Source organism: Lactuca virosa, chromosome 8 (assembly GCF_052849685.1).
Source record: "Lactuca virosa cultivar CGN04683 chromosome 8, Lactuca_virosa_CGN04683_v6, whole genome shotgun sequence".
NCBI lineage: Eukaryota > Viridiplantae > Streptophyta > Magnoliopsida > Asterales > Asteraceae > Lactuca > Lactuca virosa.
The window spans coordinates 342,061,218-342,079,369 of NC_136433.1; the positions used below are offsets into that span (position 1 = coordinate 342,061,218).

Consider the following 18,152-nt stretch of genomic DNA (forward strand, 5'->3'; position numbering starts at 1 on the left):
TCAACTTTGTTTTAACAAATACTCAACGAAATGGTTATGTCTTCTATTTTTGACTTTTTTATTTGTAAACAACATGTGTTGTATAGTCGAATGAATTAAGAATAAATATATATTACAACATGTATAGTACACAAGCAATATAGAAAATTAAGACAACAAATTCTCATACATGGAAATACAAACCATTACAAATAAAAACATACATTAGTTTACTTATGTTTAGTAATCTAATTATGTTAATGTCAACTTTGTTTTATCAAATACGCAACGAAATGGTTATGTCTGCTATTTTTGACTTTTTTTATTTGTAAACAACATGTGTTGTATAGTCGAATGAATTAAGAATAAATATATATTACAACATGTATAGTACACAAGCAATGTAGAATATTAAGACAACAAATTCTCATACATGGAAACACAAACCATTACAAATAAAAACATACATTACTACATCTTACGTACTTTTACTACTTAGTGGTACATACAGCCTGCATAATCGAGATTTAGACTACAACTTATACACAACAACACCAAAAAAGAAAATCCAACTACAAAGTAACGCTATCTTCAAGTGCAGTACTTTGCTTTGAAGCTTCTTCTTTGATCGAGCTAAGTTAGCGACTATCAACGAATTATTGTCTTTCGTTTCATCCAGCCAACAAATAAACCCAGACTGTGGTGGCTGATAAATAAATATCAAAAAAATTATGTGTATTCTCTAAATATTCAATCATAAATAACAATATATATAATTAAGTGATAACGCAAATACCTCTTTAGGACAAGCATAAAATAGTCGTCCAGGGTTGTTTGAAGTCCTTGATGTCCTTATAATACCTTGAGCCCCACAACTGCAATTTGCCATTTTCATTGGTTACTGAGATGAAATTTTTATTAGTGTAGCCAGGTAAATCTCTTCATTTATAAAGTGCCATTAAGCTACATATTCGGGCACATGATTGTAGCTTGACTACTGTCTTATAGGTTTGGACTATTGCCTTTTAGCATTTGACTACTATTTTATGTGTTGTCTTATCGAACAATGAATTTCGGACACAGGATTGTAGGTTGACTACTGTGTTGTACGTATTGACTACTGTCCACTTGCAGTTAACTACTGGTTTATGTGTTGTCTAATCTAACTGTTAGTTTCTGACACAGGATTGTAGCTTGACTACTGTGTTATAGGTATTGACTACTGTCTACCAGCATTTGACTACTACTTTAGGTTTCGAATACTGCTTCGATTCTTTAAAAAGGTTTTGAAATAATTTAAATCATCCTTATTGATATATTTTACAAAGGTTCATGTTCACCTCCCTAACGTTAAACATGAGTTTCTCATACAATGACTATGAAGACAGCTTTACCAACTTGCTTGTTTACCTCCACAACATTCAGCATGCAAATCCCCACAGTTACACTTACATCAAAACCGATGTTATGGATCGGTTCGAACTATGTTTTGTTGCTATTCGATGTGTGGTAATGTAGTATCGATTTGTTTTTTATTTTGCTAAACCAATTTAGATTAGTCTAAAAACTAATAATTATGTTATATAAAATTTGAAATAGATCAACGCATTTATAGGATGCATGCTTCCGGTCATCTTCATAAGCAATGTCCGTATTAGAGGAGAGTATGTTAATACAATGTTCGTAGCAGTTGCTATTGATGGAAACAACAATACTATGCCAATAGCATTTGGTATCGGGGTGGCAAATAGTGTTAACTCTTGCAGTTGGTTCCTTATGAGGTTGAAGGATGCTATCGGAGCGGGTACGGAAGTTGCGCTCATAACCAACATGGGTGATACCATTGCTTCTTGCATTGGTCAAGTATTCCCTGATGCTTATCATGGTTATTCGTCTAACAGTGTTTTGAATTATTGTCGATTAAGAATTGGTCAAAGCAGAAATTTAGACTACTTGTTCATCCGTGTATGCAAAGCATATACCACGCAAGACTTTAAACAAACATTTTCTAAGTTAAGTCATGGTGCATAGGAAGTTCTTCACAACATCGGACATATGAAATGGGCACGGGCCTATTTCCCTAATATACGTTGGAATGTACTAAACATTAATATTCCAGAATTCCTAATGGTGTTATCGGTTATTCAACGCAATGTACCGATAATAACGCTAATTGATGCAATTGTGCAGTACATCCAACAGACGTTTGCAGAACGTTGTGTCATGGGAGGTAATATAGGAACTTTTTATAAATCACTTAAATGCCGGTAATTTATTATCCTTTGATTTTTCAGGAATGTTGAGCACCGTATTCACACCTTACGCAGAGATCGTCCTTCAAAGGAGGATGCAAAAGTCTCGGCAATGGAAAGCAACGAAAATCCCATCTGAGATCCCGTCTATGTTACCTTCAGATATTTTCCAAGTTTTTTATTTCAAACGTACATGTGTTGTGGATCTGAATCGCCACACATGTTCTTGTGGGAAATGGCACAGTCTTGGTATAGCATGTGGTCATGCTCTTGCTGCAGCACGTTATACAAACAACACGGAATTAGCCCATATGGTTCAAATATATTATCGGGCTGATGTGTTTCGAACTACATACCAGGCTAGGAATGTGAATGTTGTTCCCCCTCCATCTGAATGGGAAATACCAGAGCCATTGCCAGTCGTTTTAATCCCTATGTAATAGGTTGTCAGATGTTCCTTTAATAAATAAAATTTCCATTGTAGATAACGCTACCTTCTAATCCCTATGTAATACTAGAGGCATTGATGGCCGTTTTAGTCCCTATATAAAATGAATTCATCTGACTTCGGTGTTTGGCATTGCGAAGACGAAGACTGCTATGTTTGTTGTCACACCCCAAAACCGGAACGGCGGAAACGTTCGGGGGTGGAGGACGTCATGTACAGTATCACAACAATGCAAAGTAGTAAACAAGAAATAACATCATTCATTGCATTAATAATATAATTTCATACAAGTGTGTTCTGTCAAGTTATATAGACACCAAAATATACGAATCAAAATAAAAGATGAGTCTTGAACGAGCTCCATCTTCTCAAAACCTGGCACCGGTACCTTTCTACTGGTGACCTGAGAATACAAGTTATTTTGAAAGAGTTTATCAGCTTTAAAGCTGGTGAGATCATAAGTATTTTAGTGTCTGAATTTGTATGAAAGCATTTGTAAGATGTTTGTAAGATGTTTGTATATGTTTGTAAAAGTTTGTAATTGTTTGAACTCTCCTAGAAAACCCTATGTTTCCTACTAAAAGTAGCCTTCTACCAAGGCATCTAGTATCTGTGTGTGTGTCTCTTGTAAGAGTATGTATTTTCCCAAATCTGACTATCATTAACCAAAAATATAGTTTTTACATTACTGTTCATTGTGTGAATGTTCACAAAGTGAATGTAATGGGAAAATGAAATAGTATTGTAGTGTTGTATTAAGTAACTACTGCTGTACTAACTACCTTAAACCAATTGTTATTTAAAGTACCATGTGATCGGCCTGTATCCTGCTACTGACTCATAGAAAAACGACGATGTAAGACGTCGTAAGAAATGACGTTTGGCACCCGTAGACTTGCAAGTCCCACTGTAGCGAGCAGCAAGGTGTAGGATAGTCAATCCAGTATAGATCTATACACAAACTCATACGCTCCCCACTTAAGAAGATTCTGGATACAAAACGGTCATGGCAGGTAGTGCCATGCCCCGTTACGTGGCTTACATAACTGTAGTAATGTATATGTAATGTATGTGCTAGCTGTATTGTGTGTTCTTCCTCTGTCTAGCCTGTATGTACGTTCTCTCTGTATGGTATTGTTTGTTTCTCATCACTATGTATTATGTTTGTTTCTCATCACTATGTATTATGTTTGCTTCTCATCACTATGTATTATGTTTGTTTCTCATCACTATGTATTAGGTTTGTTTCTCATCACTATGTACTACTCATGAATGAACTGACTCATTGTATGTTTCATTGTTCTAGTTATAGTATTAGTATCTCCCTAAACTATACCTATTATAGCTTACTAGTAATGTTGTTTGTGTATATGAACATGTGTGTATACCTTTGCTACCCAAAGGTATTGAACTGAATGAAAGAAGTAGCCTTTTATATCTATATACATATACATAATATATAACTAGGATTCAAACGACCTTCGGACAAATAACCGATACCCTAAGTCCACAACCAAACGAGGAACAGGAGGTAAGGTGAGTTATCAGTCCTAAGTCCTTTCAATCCTACTTATATAACTATATCTATAAAGATATACATTTAACAGAATATAAGTGTAAAAGAGTTTACTAAAAGTAATTGACATGTAAAAGAGTTTGATAAAAGTATTTGATATGTAAAAGAGTTTACTAAAAGTATTTGATATGTAAAAGAGTTTACTAAAAGTAATTGACATGTAAAAGAGTTTGAAAAGTAGTTTGTTTGATAACACAGTTTGAAAAGAAAGAAATTCACTTGTTTGGTAGTTATTAATCACATGTGATTGATATAATAACTATAATAGTTCAACTTGTATCCCCCCCCCCCATAAAAGCATTTAAAAACATTTAAAAGGTTAATTAAGGGGTATGAACTCACCTGTAGTGAGTGGTTTGGATGAACGGAATGTATAGGATGCTAAGTGTCAAGTGAAGACTTGTACACACACAATGATCCTATTTAACATATAATAACACATATATGTATTCAATTAGTCATAAAACAACTAATTAACCAAGTTTAAGACATCCTAAGACAAGTAAAACACTTGATTTAAGTGCTATAAGTCCTAAGGATTGCATCTAAGGGTGGTAGGACCTTGCATTTGAGTTTAGGGTTCAAGGGTAAACTCCTTTGGAGTTTACGGTTTTGTGACCATCACCTCTTGAGTTTACAGTCGTAAACCCATGAGTTTACGGCCGTAAACTCATGGTACTTTTACCATGTTGTGTTTTGAAGCTTTACAAGTCATTAGAAGCATTCCTACTTCATGTCTAAGCCTTTGGAAGAGATTAGGGCACCATTTCACTCCTTTGTGGAGTTTACGGTCCTTGGACCATTTCTCTTTGGGTTTACGACCGTAAACCCAAATGGTTTATGGTCTTTTTGGTGTTTTAACTCCTAAGCACATCAAGGATGGTATCTAGACTAGTTTCCAAGGCTTGGTAAGGGACTAGGGCACACTTTGGCCCCTTTATTAGGGTTTACAGTCCAAGAACATCTTGGACCGTAAACACCTTTGATCCTGTGTTTCTTTGGTGTTTTCTTGATGATTAGAAGTGTAACAAGTCTTATAATACACTAGGGTAGGAGTACTTACTATGTAGAAGCTTGAAAAGGTGCTAAAAGTCCAAGAACACTAGTGTGTGTTCTTGGTGTTCTTGGTGAAACTTGAAAATCTACACATTTGGAATGATTTCACGGATGGAATCATGTAAGATCACTAGATTATGGTAGATATCAACTTATTAGGGTAAGAAACACTTACAAAGTTGAAGATCAAGAAGAAAAGTTGGATGATACTTGAGAGGATTTGAGTTTGGATCTTGAAAATGTGAAAAAGTGGTAAATAATCACTAAGTGTCATATTTATACTCCCTTTAGGGTTTACGGCCGTAAACACCTTTGTTTAGGCCGTAAACTCCAAACTCTTGGAGTTTTGGGACTTTATTGTTGCACAATAAACCCTAGGGCATCCCCTCTCCTGATATCTCCCGAAGTACTAACTTTAAAACACTCAAACTTATTCCAAAAAGCTTGAAAGTTAGCAGAAACTGTTCTGACTTCTATTGAATTGAATGGTTGTACAGAATAGAAATTTTGGGTTGTCACATCATCCCCCCGTTAGAAGGAATTTTGTCCCAAAATTAAAATTTAAGCAAATAAGTAGTTACAAATAACTAAGTAAAAAGACGAGGATAATTCAGTTTCATCTGATCCTCTAGCTCCCAAGTGAATTCAGGTCCTCGCTTGGCGTTCCAGCGAACCTTCACTATCGGGATACGGCTTTGTTTCGTTTGCTTGACCTCCCGGTCCATGATCTCTACAGGTTCTTCCACGAAGTTGAGGCTCTCGTTGATCTCGATCTCGTCGAGTGGGATTACAAGAGTCTCTCGGACAGAAACTTTTTCAAGTTCGAGACGTGGAAGGTAGAATGTACGTTACTGAGTTCGCGTGGTAAGTTAAGTTTGTAAGCTACAGGGCCGATTCTAGCGAGAATCTCGAAATGCCCTGCGGAACTTCTCTGTCGGACACTAGAGGCTTTTAATCGTCCACTAAACTGAACGATCCTCCCTAATGATGTCCTCTAACTCTAGATCGAGCATTTCATAGCTAGATTTGAGTGTTTCCAACTGATGGGAGGCTTAGGTAATGACCTTACCTCGCTGCATCAGAACACATCCGAGCCCTTGATTTGACGCATCCAGAATAGACAACGAAGTCTTCTATCTCTTCGGGGAGGGATAGTAATGGTGCGTTGCACAAGGCATTGTTTTAGCGTTTGGAACGCTCTCTCCTGTTTCTCTTCCCATTCTAAGGTCACACCCTTCTGGGTCCGAGTTGTAAGGGGCTTTGCGAATCGTGAGAAGTTCTTAAAGAATCTACTATAGTAGTCTGCGAGACCTAGAAATTTACGAGTTTCTGTAGGTGTCTTCGGATCTGACCATTCTCAACGGCCTGGATTCTGTAAGTGTCTACTTGAATTCCCTCTTCACTAACAACGTGACACAGGAATTTGACCCTTCTAATCCAAACTCGCATTTAAGAGAATTTCGCGTAGAGATTCTCTGATCGAAATGTTTCCACTACCTGCTGAAGCTGTTGACTATAATCCTCCTTACTACGAGGGTAGATAAGTATGTCATCGATGAAGACGATGACGAACTGATCTAAGTAAGGACGACACACCTTATTCATTAAATCTATGAATAATGCGGCGCGTTTGTTAATCCGAACGGCATCACTATGAATTCGTAGCTGGTGATGCCCGGATCTTGGATCGACTTTTGAAAAGAAGTTCGCCCTTCTTCAGTTGATCAAATAATTCGTCTATGCTAGGCAAATGGGTACCGATAATTGATGGTTAGCTTGTTGAGCTCCCTGTAGTCGATGCACATACGAAACGATTCGTCTGTCTTCTTAACGAACAAGACCTGAGTTCCCCAGGGTGAGAAGCTTGGTCTTATAAAGCCCTTGATGAGCAGTTTGTTAAGTTGACTGGACAGTTCCTGCATCTCTGCAGGTGCTAGATGATAGGACGATTTGGCTACTGGAGTAGCCCCTGGAACTAAGTCGATTCCGAACTCGACTTGACGTTACGGAGGTAATCCCGGGAGTTTTCTGTTCTACCTGAATCTATTGTCTCGATCAGTGAGAAGGCATTTGATTGGATTCTAAGTTGAGTCGTAAGGCAGTACGATCACTCGTAGTCTTGGGCAGTCTCCGTCCTAAAGTTCATATCAGAAGTCATATTTGGTTCATCAATCACTGCTTTGTGTATACGAGTCGTATATAATTAAGACTGAAAAGGCAGTCGAATAAATGATTCTTCTTTAAGCTCACATCCAAACAAGGAAAAGAAGTTAAAGCGGAATCATTAATTCTAAGCCTGTAGAACCTTGATTATATACCACCCTTGCGTATACCTTCTCCAGCGATAGATCAACCGTATGGGTCTTCGGGTTGAACTTGACGTACTGTACGAGTGGTACTCCGGGAAGTTCGCTGAGGTGTCTTTGGGAAGGAGACGAATCATAAGGTACTCTATGCATGAGTACCTCGGAGTTATGGAATGACGGCTTCGCTAGAAAGGCGATTTTGGAGAAAAGAATTTACGCATGAAACTGGCATTGTGAGGATCGAATTTACTCAAGTTATAAGATAATGTCGGACTACTCGGAATAAAAGGCGTTAGACTAGATAATAAAGGGGTTACAAAACATAACGGTGCAACTTTTACAGAGTTTAAGTACTTCAGTTTTTATCTATAAGACTACTGTTGCGAACGGGGTATACTACAAAAAGCAAGTACACGCAGCACGAGAGTCCCTTGACTGACGGGGTCTCGCAAAAACATACGACTCGCGTTGCACTAGTTTTTAACAGTTTATAAGTCTACTAAAACGACACGCCCTAATATTTCAACGTGGTTCCGGAGTGGTTTCTCCTGCGGCTGTGATCCTTAGTATCTTCCCGTCTGCGCTAGAGTTCTTCGTTATTGGACAATCCTTCTTGAGATGTCCTATCTCACCTCATAAATGACATATCTGGCTTGCCCCTGCATTGGTGGTGGAAATGATGTGTCGGGTCAGAGTTATGTGGACACGGTTGCTTTCGTTGCTCCTCCTTTTCGAACAATTCCTCTTAAGGTGTCCGATTTCTCCGCAACCATAGTAAGCTTGGTTGGCTCCGATGTCAGGGACTTGAGTGAGGGGTCGTGCCGGTGCTCCACAGCTATGAGCATGGTGCCCTATTTTGTGGCAATTGCAGCATTGCATTTCATGGCAAGTCCCATTATGATGAAAGCTACACCTGTCACACTTTGGAAGTTTTCCTTCGTATGGTCTGATCGGTGTTGGGATGGTAGGGGTTATCACTTGTTGCTGTTGCATGGCAAGTCTTTGGGATCGCTTGCGCTCCTTTTGCCCTTGGCGCTTTCGTTTTCTTTTCTCGGTTTTACGGCTTTGCAAGTCTGTGACTGTTATCATTTGTTGGCTTCCCGGATCGATACAACGATCGGAACCGTCAACCCCTTTGTCAGCCTTGCTTGCGTTGTTAGCGCTGAGGTTTGCGAGGACAGCTGCGACGGCAGCTGTTACCGCGGCTTGGAATGTAGCGGCGTCGATATGAAGGATATGGGTTTCGTTGTTCGGCTGGTTATTTCTGGATGATGACATGATTCTGTTATACAAAAGAAAATGAGTTCGTGAGTGATTATGGTTGAACCTAGATGTATTTCGACCATTCATACCAAGAGTAGGAGTAAGTTCTCGAGGGTGTGACCTACATCCCTATGATGCAGTCCTAGTGAAGAGTAGAAGTAAGATCATAGAATGGTTGTAAGACAATTGCTATCCAACCTTCGACAAAAATTGGAAGGAATCCTTGAGCTAATTCACCATAGCTCAGTAATTTGACGGGGTGAGTGTTTAGATAGGATCCTAACGATAGCAAAACGAAAGTATTTGAACAAGGATTGGCACAGAATTTAGCCGACTGTCAATATCATTGATATTTAAGATGTAATACATTTGGGAAAAATGACTTTGGAGTAGGTCTTACATCATATCCGAGGTAGCAAAAGTTTTGACGGCATACTGGCCTAACTAGAAAGTACTTACAGTACAAAGTTAGTTACTTAGAAAAGTGGTACATAGAGCATAGATAGGAAGACTATTCTTTCAACCAAGGAAAGAAAGGTAGAATATCTTCTACTGGCGATGGTTATCCCTTGGGTGAACCCTCAGTTCAGCCAGCTGACGCTCCATATCAAGTAGGTACCTTGCGTACACCCTTTGGCGTACTCGGAGCTCTATGACTTCAGCTCGAGTTTTAGCTAGCTCTTGCTGCAGGGTCTCATGGTCTCCCCTAGACCTCTCACGAGCATCTTCCAGATGAATGGTGCGGATGGTATGCATTCTTGCATTGGTGACAACTTCCGTGATTCGATGGAGAGCTGTCCTGCCCTGAATCTCGTTTCTGGCCACTCTGCGGACCAGGATTGGCAAGACTCTGTCTGCTGAGCCTCCCTCGCTCAGGTCATAAAAGCTTTGATCTCCGTTGAATGGTATGGGCTGATTCTGATCTTGGCTCCATGTTTCCAAGCTTTCCACCCATGGAGGTGTCGGGCCTTGAAAAGCCGGACGAGGGTTAGGATTTGGGACAGGAGCCATCGGGGGTAGGTTCTCAACTTCAGGCTCGGAGTCAGAACCATCTGCAAAGCCTTCAGCCTGGTGATCATCCACAGGGATTGGGTGATCATTGTCTGGCTCTGCTTCAAACCCTCCTCCATTACCTTGGTTAGGGAAGTACAAGTTGTCGTGGGGATGGAATCCAGCCATGTTATCTACGCGAGAAAAAGGATATAAGAATCTAGAACATAAATAGTTTATAGTAACACAAAATACTCCTATAGTATTTTAGGTTTATGTTCTATTGTTTTCATTGTGGTATTATGGGTAAGTTTTTAGACTTGTTGCAACCTCACAACCACACTTAGGCACATGCTAGTCACTCCTCGGATAATATAGTTGATCAGGCTATATCTTCCCAGGGTTGACCATATGTCTCTAAGTCTACTTGTGCTGTCCAACAATCGTAATACTTTTGTTCTGTCCTAGTGACACTGATTTTAGTATGAATGCAGGCATGTATACCTAATTAAATATTTTATTAATTAAAAGTATAAACTCTTAGTCAGAGTATTTTAATCCCATTGTATTTATAGTCTGTATATCTTTTATGGGTTGATATACTAAATTCACTATAAACAATGCTCTGATACCAATCTGTCACTCCCCAAAACCGGAATGGTGGAAACCTTCGGCGGTGGAGGACGTCATGTACAATATCACAACAATGCAAAGTAGTAAACAAGCAACAACATCATTCATTGCATTAATAATATAATTTCATACAAGTGTGTTCTGTCAAGTTATATAGACACCAAAATATACGAATCAAAATAAAAGATGAGTCTTGAACGAGCTCCATCTTCTCAAAACCTGGCACCGGTACCTTTCTACTGGTGACCTGAGAATACAAGTTATTTTGAAAGAGTTTATCAGCTTTAAAGCTGGTGAGATCATAAGTATTTTAGTGTCTGAATTTGTATGAAAGCATTTGTAAGATGTTTGTAAGATGTTTGTATATGTTTGTAAAAGTTTGTAATTGTTTGAACTCTCCTAGAAAACCCTATGTTTCCTACTAAAAGTAGCCTTCTACCAAGGCATCTAGTATCTGTGTGTGTGTCTCTTGTAAGAGTATGTATTTTCCCAAATCTGACTATCATTAACCAAAAATATAGTTTTTACATTACTGTTCATTGTGTGAATGTTCACAAAGTGAATGTAATGGGAAAATGAAATAGTATTGTAGTGTTGTATTAAGTAACTACTGCTGTACTAACTACCTTAAACCAATTGTTATTTAAAGTACCATGTGATCGGCCTGTATCCTGCTACTGACTCATAGAAAAATGACGATGTAAGACATCGTAAGAAATGACGTTTGGCACCCGTAGACTTACAAGTCCCACTGTAGCGAGCAGCAAGGTGTAGGATAGTCAATCCAGTATAGATCTATACACAAACTCATACGCTCCCCACTTAAGGAGATTCTGGATACAAAACGGTCATGGCAGGTAGTGCCATGCCCCGTTACGTGGCTCACATAACTGTTGTATTGTATATGTAATGTATGTGCTAGCTGTATTGTGTGTTCTTCCTCTGTCTAGCCTGTATGTATGTTCTCTTTGTATGGTATTGTTTGTTTCTCATCACTATGTATTATGTTTGTTTCTCATCACTATGTATTATGTTTGCTTCTCATCACTATGTATTATGTTTGCTTCTCATCACTATGTATTATGTTTGTTTCTCATCACTATGTATTAGGTTTGTTTCTCATCACTATGTACTACTCATGAATGAATAGACTCATTGTATGTTTCATTGTTCTAGTTATAGTATTAGTATCTCCCTAAACTATACCTATTATAGCTTACTAGTAATGTTGTTTGTTTATATGAACATGTGTGTATACCTTTGCTACCCAAAGGTATTGAACTGAATGAAAGAAGTAGTCTTTTATATCTATATACATATACATAATATATAACTAGGATTCAAACGACCTTCGGACAAATAACCGATACCCTAAGTCCACAACCAAACGAGGAACAGGAGGTAAGGTGAGTTATCAATCCTAAGTCCTTTCAATCCTACTTATATAACTATATCTATAAAGATATACGTTTAGCAGAATATAAGTGTAAAAGAGTTTACTAAAAGTAATTGACATGTAAAAGAGTTTGATAAAAGTATTTGATATGTAAAAGAGTTTACTAAAAGTATTTGATATGTAAAAGAGTTTACTAAAAGTAATTGACATGTAAAAGAGTTTGACAAGTAGTTTGTTTGATAACACAGTTTGAAAAGTAAGAAATCCACTTGTTTGGTAGTTATTAATCACATGTGATTGATATAATAACTATAATAGTTCAACTTGTATCCCCCCCCCATAAAAGCATTTAAAAACATTTAAAAGGTTAATTAAGGGGTATGAACTCACCTGTAGTGAGTGGTTTGGATGAACGGAATGTATAGGATGCTAAGTGTCAAGTGAAGACTTGTACACACACAATGATCCTATTTAACATATAATAACACATATATGTATTCAATTAGTCATAAAACAACTAATTAACCAAGTTTAAGACATCCTAAGACAAGTAAAACACTTGATTTAAGTGCTATAAGTCCTAAGGATTGCATCTAAGGGTGGTAGGACCTTGCATTTGAGTTTAGGGTTCAAGGGTAAACTCATTTGGAGTTTACGGTTTTGTGACCATCACCTCTTGAGTTTACGGTCGTAAACCCATGAGTTTACGGCCATAAACTCATGGTACTTTTACCATGTTGTGTTTTGAAGCTTTACAAGTCATTAGAAGCATTCCTACTTCATGTCTAAGCCTTTGGAAGAGAATAGGGCACCATTTCACTCCTTTGTGGAGTTTACGGTCCTTGGACCATTTCTCTTTGGGTTTACGGCCGTAAACCCAAATGGTTTATGGTCTTTTTGGTGTTTTAAGTCCTAAGCACATCAAGGATGGTATCTAGACTAGTTTCCAAGGCTTGGTAAGGGACTAGGGCACACTTTGGCCCCTTTATTAGGGTTTACGGTCCAAGAACATCTTGGACCGTAAACACCTTTGATCTTGTGTTTCTTTGGTGTTTTCTTGATGATTAGAAGTGTAACAAGTCTTATAATACACTAGGGTAGGGGTACTTACTATGTAGAAGCTTGAAAAGGTGCTAAAAGTCCAAGAACACTAGTGTGTGTTCTTGGTGTTCTTGGTGAAACTTGAAGATCTACACATTTGGAATGATTTCACGGATGGAATCATGTAAGATAACTAGATTATGGTAGATATCAACTTATTAGGGTAAGAAACACTTACAAAGTTGAATATCAAGAAGAAAAGTCGGATGATACTTGAGAGGATTTGAGTTTGGATCTTGAAAATGTGAAAAAGTGGTAAATAATGACTAAGTGTCATATTTATACTCCCTTTAGGGTTTACGGCCATAAACACCTTTGTTTAGGCCGTAAACTCCAAACTCTTAGAGTTTTGGGACTTTATTGTTGCATAATAAACCCTAGGGCATCCTCTGTCCTGATATCTCCCGAAGTACTAACTTTAAAACACTCAAACTTATTCCAAAAAGCTTGAAAGTTAGCAGAAACTGTTCTGACTTCTATTGAATTGAATGGTTGTACATAATAGAAATTTCGGGTTGTCACATTTGTTCCGATACAAACCCAATTCCTGAAGGCCCAGATTTCCCACTCCCAGATTACATGCCTGGCGACATTTTCCATGCTATGAAGGCCGCTGAAGAAGCCAACGAAAGGGACTGAAATTAGTCGCAAACTCAACCAACGTGCAAACGACCTAGCAGATCAAGTAATTGAAAAAGAAAAATGGATTGCTGAAACTACAAAAAATATCAAGGAAGCTAAGAAGTGGATTCGAAATGCAAATACGGAGTTTCAAAAGCTTCAAGCAGAACGGGATCGTCTATTAGATGTTGTTAGAATTAGAGGGGATTTTATCGACCGTGAACAAAACTTGTATCCCAAACAGTTTCCTAATCTGTGGAAACCAATTTAACTATGTAATAGGTGGTGAGACGTTCCTTTAACAATGTTATGTTTAATTCTAATTGTAATTTCCTTTACTTTTATGTTATGTTCAATTCTGTTGATTACAAACATAATGTATTTCAAACTTATTATAAACACATTGTCAAATATATTACAAACATAATATATTGAAAAATATATTACAAACTCAACAGCAGATATATTACAAACACAAGGACAAATATATTACAAGCATCATTATTTAAAGGGAATAAAAATTACATCGGCAATAAAACAGCCATCAAAGGGTCTGGGATTTCCCATTCAGCTGGTGGGGGAACTGTGTGAACGGTTTGTGTCTGGTAGATGAACTGATATACATCGGCATGGTAATATACTTGAACCAAATTAACAATTTCATGCATGTCTGAATCACGTGCTGCTGTGATGGCATGACCACATGCTATACCGAGACTGCTCCATTTTCCTCATGAACAAGTATAAGCTTTAAGGTCTACAACACAAGTTGTTTTAAAATCAAACACTTCATACACATATGTCGGCATGGGAGAGGATATCTGTTGGGGGGGTCTGTGTTGCTTGCCAACGAACAGACTTTTGCATCCTTCTTTGAACCAGCATTTCAGCATATGCTGTTAATACACCAGTCAAACTCCCTGAAAATTAAATATGGTTACAAAAGGTTGTTGTACAACCTATTTAATTCTTTTATATTTCATCCAAAAATATACCTGCTATTATACTTTGTTCAACAAAAGTATTTTGCATGTACTCACGAATTCCCTCGATAAGCGCTATTATCGGTACATTAAAATGATTGCGCGATACTACTGAAAAGTATTGAGGAACTTCCATGTTGAGTACATTCGAACGGATGTTAGGGAAATAGGATCTTGCCCATTTCGGATGACCGATATTCGTAAGCACTTCACGAGCATCAATGCTTAGTCTAGAAAAATTTTGTGCAAAAGTTGACAACGTGTAGGATTTTAATGTTATCCAGAACAAAGTTTCCAATAATCTTTCGGAGCCTACTCTTGTGCGTAAATAGTTTTGCACGCTCTTACAAGTGTAACCACAATAAGAATCACTGAAAACATTATCTACGCAAGAGCTAACGCCATCGTACATATTGGATATGAACGCTATTTCCCTAGCCTCTCCGAGACATTCTTTTAACCTCATCAGGAACCAGGTAGAATTTACCACATTATTTTCAACCGCCATACCAAACGCTATAGGGAAAGTCAGATTGTTCCCATCTTTAGCAACAACTACAAACATTGTTTTTAGGCAGTCCCCTCTAAGACGGACGGTACCTATGTAGAGGACAGGCAAGAAACAATGCACGAATGCATGGACCTGTAATTTTTAATAGTGCACACCAGTTACTTTAAATGTACAAACATTATCAAATGTAAAGACACAAAAAGGATTTGGAAAAGAATTATACCACCCATCCAATAGTCACAAAACAAGATTGGAAACGATCCATCAAATCTGTTTTGATGTGAGTGTGAGTATGCGGGTTGGTTCACCTTAGGTTATGAAGGTAAACAGGCAAGTTGTTGAAGCTTTCTTAATGGTCAGTGTCGGAGAAACTCATTTCGAAACAATTGTAAGAGACAATTAGCAATTACTTAGTGTGCGTAAGGTTGTGCGGGTTAGGGGCTTTCCACATGCGGACACATAAATAAGTAGGGGTTGCAAAGGCAAGGTTAATAATGTATTGTCTTTTCGAACAGTATATTTGTCGTTTCAAACAGTATCTCCGTGTAAGGTATCTGACAATCGGACTACTCTTTGACATTATTTGACTACGGTTTCATAGACTTTGACTAATACTTTGTAGCCTGCATAATGTATTGTCTTTTCGAGCAGTATATTTGTCGTTTCAAACAGTATCTCCGTGTAAGGTATCTGACAATCGGACTACTCTATTACATTATTCGACTACGGTTTCATAGACTTTGACTACTACATTGTAGCCTGCATAATGTATTGTCTTTTCGAACAGTATATTTGTCGTTTCAAACAGTATCTCCGTTAAAATCAGACTACTCTTTCGGACACAGGATTGTAGTTTGACTACTGCGTTATAGGTTGCGATATGTTCATTTAAAAATGTCATGTTTATTTGTAATTCTAATTTCCTTTCAATTTTATGTTACGTTTATTAGTAAGGTTACATTTATTAGTAACCTAAAAAAGTCAAGTTTTGTTATTTAATGTCGTTTTTAACCGCAAAAACAAACTTCGGAGGGTAAAACCAATGAGGTAACGGTATCGGATTTTAAATATGGATATTTTCCCACAAACAACTATGTATAAAGAACGTAACAAACATACAAAACATGAAAATCATGTTAAAAAAGATACTGTCATGGTAAGCTAAAAAAGGCAACTTATGTTATTTTATGTCGTTTTTAACCGCAAAAACCAAACTTCGGAGGGTAAAACCCATGAGGTAATGGTATCGGATTTTAAATCTGGATATTTCCCCACAAACAATTATGTATAAAAAACGTAACGAACATACAAAACATGAAAATCAGGCTAAAAAAGATACTATCATGGTAAGCTAAAAAAGGCAACTTATGTTATTTTATGTTGTTTTTAACCGCAAACCTTTTCGAACAGTATATTTTGTGACAACCCGAAATTTCTATCTTGTACAAACCATTCACTTCAATCAAAGTCAGACTTGTTTCTGCTAACTTTTAGCACTGTTTAGAGTCTATTTGAGCATTCTAAGCCTAGTACATCAAAGGATCAAGTGTTAGAATGGGTCAACTAAAGTTCCAAACCATCAAACAAGCCATAAACCCTCAAATGAGGAGTTTACGGCCAGGATCAATGAGTTTACGGCTGTAAACTCATGGTGGCCGTAAACTCTAGCCTATAAGTATGAAGCTTGGGCCATTTTCTTCACTTTTTCCATTTCCAAGGCTTGGAACCCGATTTCTCTCCCAAGGATCTTAAGTTTCGCTTCCAAAACTTCGAAAATGTAAGTGATTCCTTACCTTTGTGAGTTAATACATCTCTTCTTCTTGATTCACTCTTGAATTCATCCATGGATTTCATCTTTGAGTCTAGATCTTCAAAGATTCTCAAGAACATCAAGAACACTTAGGTGTTTTGGGCCGAAAACACCCTCCTTTGCCTTCAAATCGTAAGTATCTACCTCCTATACTTGTTATCTAGTTAGGATAATGGATTAAGTATCTACCTCCTATACTTGTTATCTAGTTCGCTGACATTCCGAGCAATCCTACGGACCATAATGGGCAGGACTCGGTGAGCTGAGCCTCCTTCGCTGAGATTGTAAAAGCTTCGGTCTCCATTGAAGGGTAAAGGTTTACTCGGTGTTGCCACTGCTGTACTCGGTGGTTCGAACCACCTTCACCTCTCATCTCTGTTCTGCTTGCTGATACGTCGCCACCACCGCTCGAGCGGCTGCCCTCCGCCGCTTTTTCCTTCGCAGTTGGATTGACGTGGCCGTCGCCGCCACGCGGCTGTTCCATGGTGACCGGTATTTTCCGCTGCCACTAGTGCGGGTGTGTGTGTTTCAGTCGTGTCTCACAAGATTGAGAGTGTCTCGGATTGCTGCTGCCGGAAAACCAAGGAAAACCCACCATGGCTGCCGTCTATGGTGGCTGCCACCATGCACCACCGTGTGTATGTGTGTGTGTTAGTAGGTGTGTGTGTGTGTTTTTATTTGAGATTTAGTGTTGTAAAGTGTAATTACAAATTGGAAAAATGAAAGGAAAACTAAAGACCACCACCGCGTGAGGTGGTGGCTGCCGCCTCCTGCCGCCACCGGCCGCCGTGTCGGGTGGCGGGGTGCTTTGATGGTGTTTTGACTCGTTTGGATGTTTGGACAAGAGACTAAGAAACCCTAATGGGCCCAATGAGGCTTAATGGGCTTAATAAACCCTAATGGGCCCAATGAAGCTTAATGTACCTAAAAGCCCAAACAGATGACTAATGGGCCTAGTGAAACCTTAATGAGTCTAATGAACCTTAATTGATCAAAAGACATATCAATTGGGCCTATTGGGCTAAGATGGGGTCAGAAACCCTAATTAGGGTTTAGAAAACCCTAATATTGGATTTATGAGCTTGGACTTTGGGACCTACTTTTGGGCCATTGGAATGGACTTGTGTGATTAAGCCCAATCACACCATATGACTTATTTAGAAGAATGATGGACTTAATGGATTAAGTCCTTAATGGATTAAGTCCTTAATGGATTAAGTCCTTAAT

The 18,152-nt window shown here is 38.2% G+C and overlaps 1 protein-coding gene across 1 annotated transcript; it reads left to right on the forward strand.

Moving 5' to 3' along the window:
• Positions 1–1,335: 1,335 nt before the first annotated feature.
• LOC145131840 (uncharacterized) lies at positions 1,336–2,671 on the forward strand. Its single transcript, XM_079066488.1, has 4 exons — positions 1,336–1,488; positions 1,579–1,944; positions 2,011–2,209; positions 2,274–2,671. Exons 1-4 carry the CDS (start codon positions 1,336–1,338, stop codon positions 2,669–2,671), a joined length of 1,116 nt encoding a protein of 371 aa, XP_078922614.1.
• Positions 2,672–18,152: the final 15,481 nt, after the last annotated feature.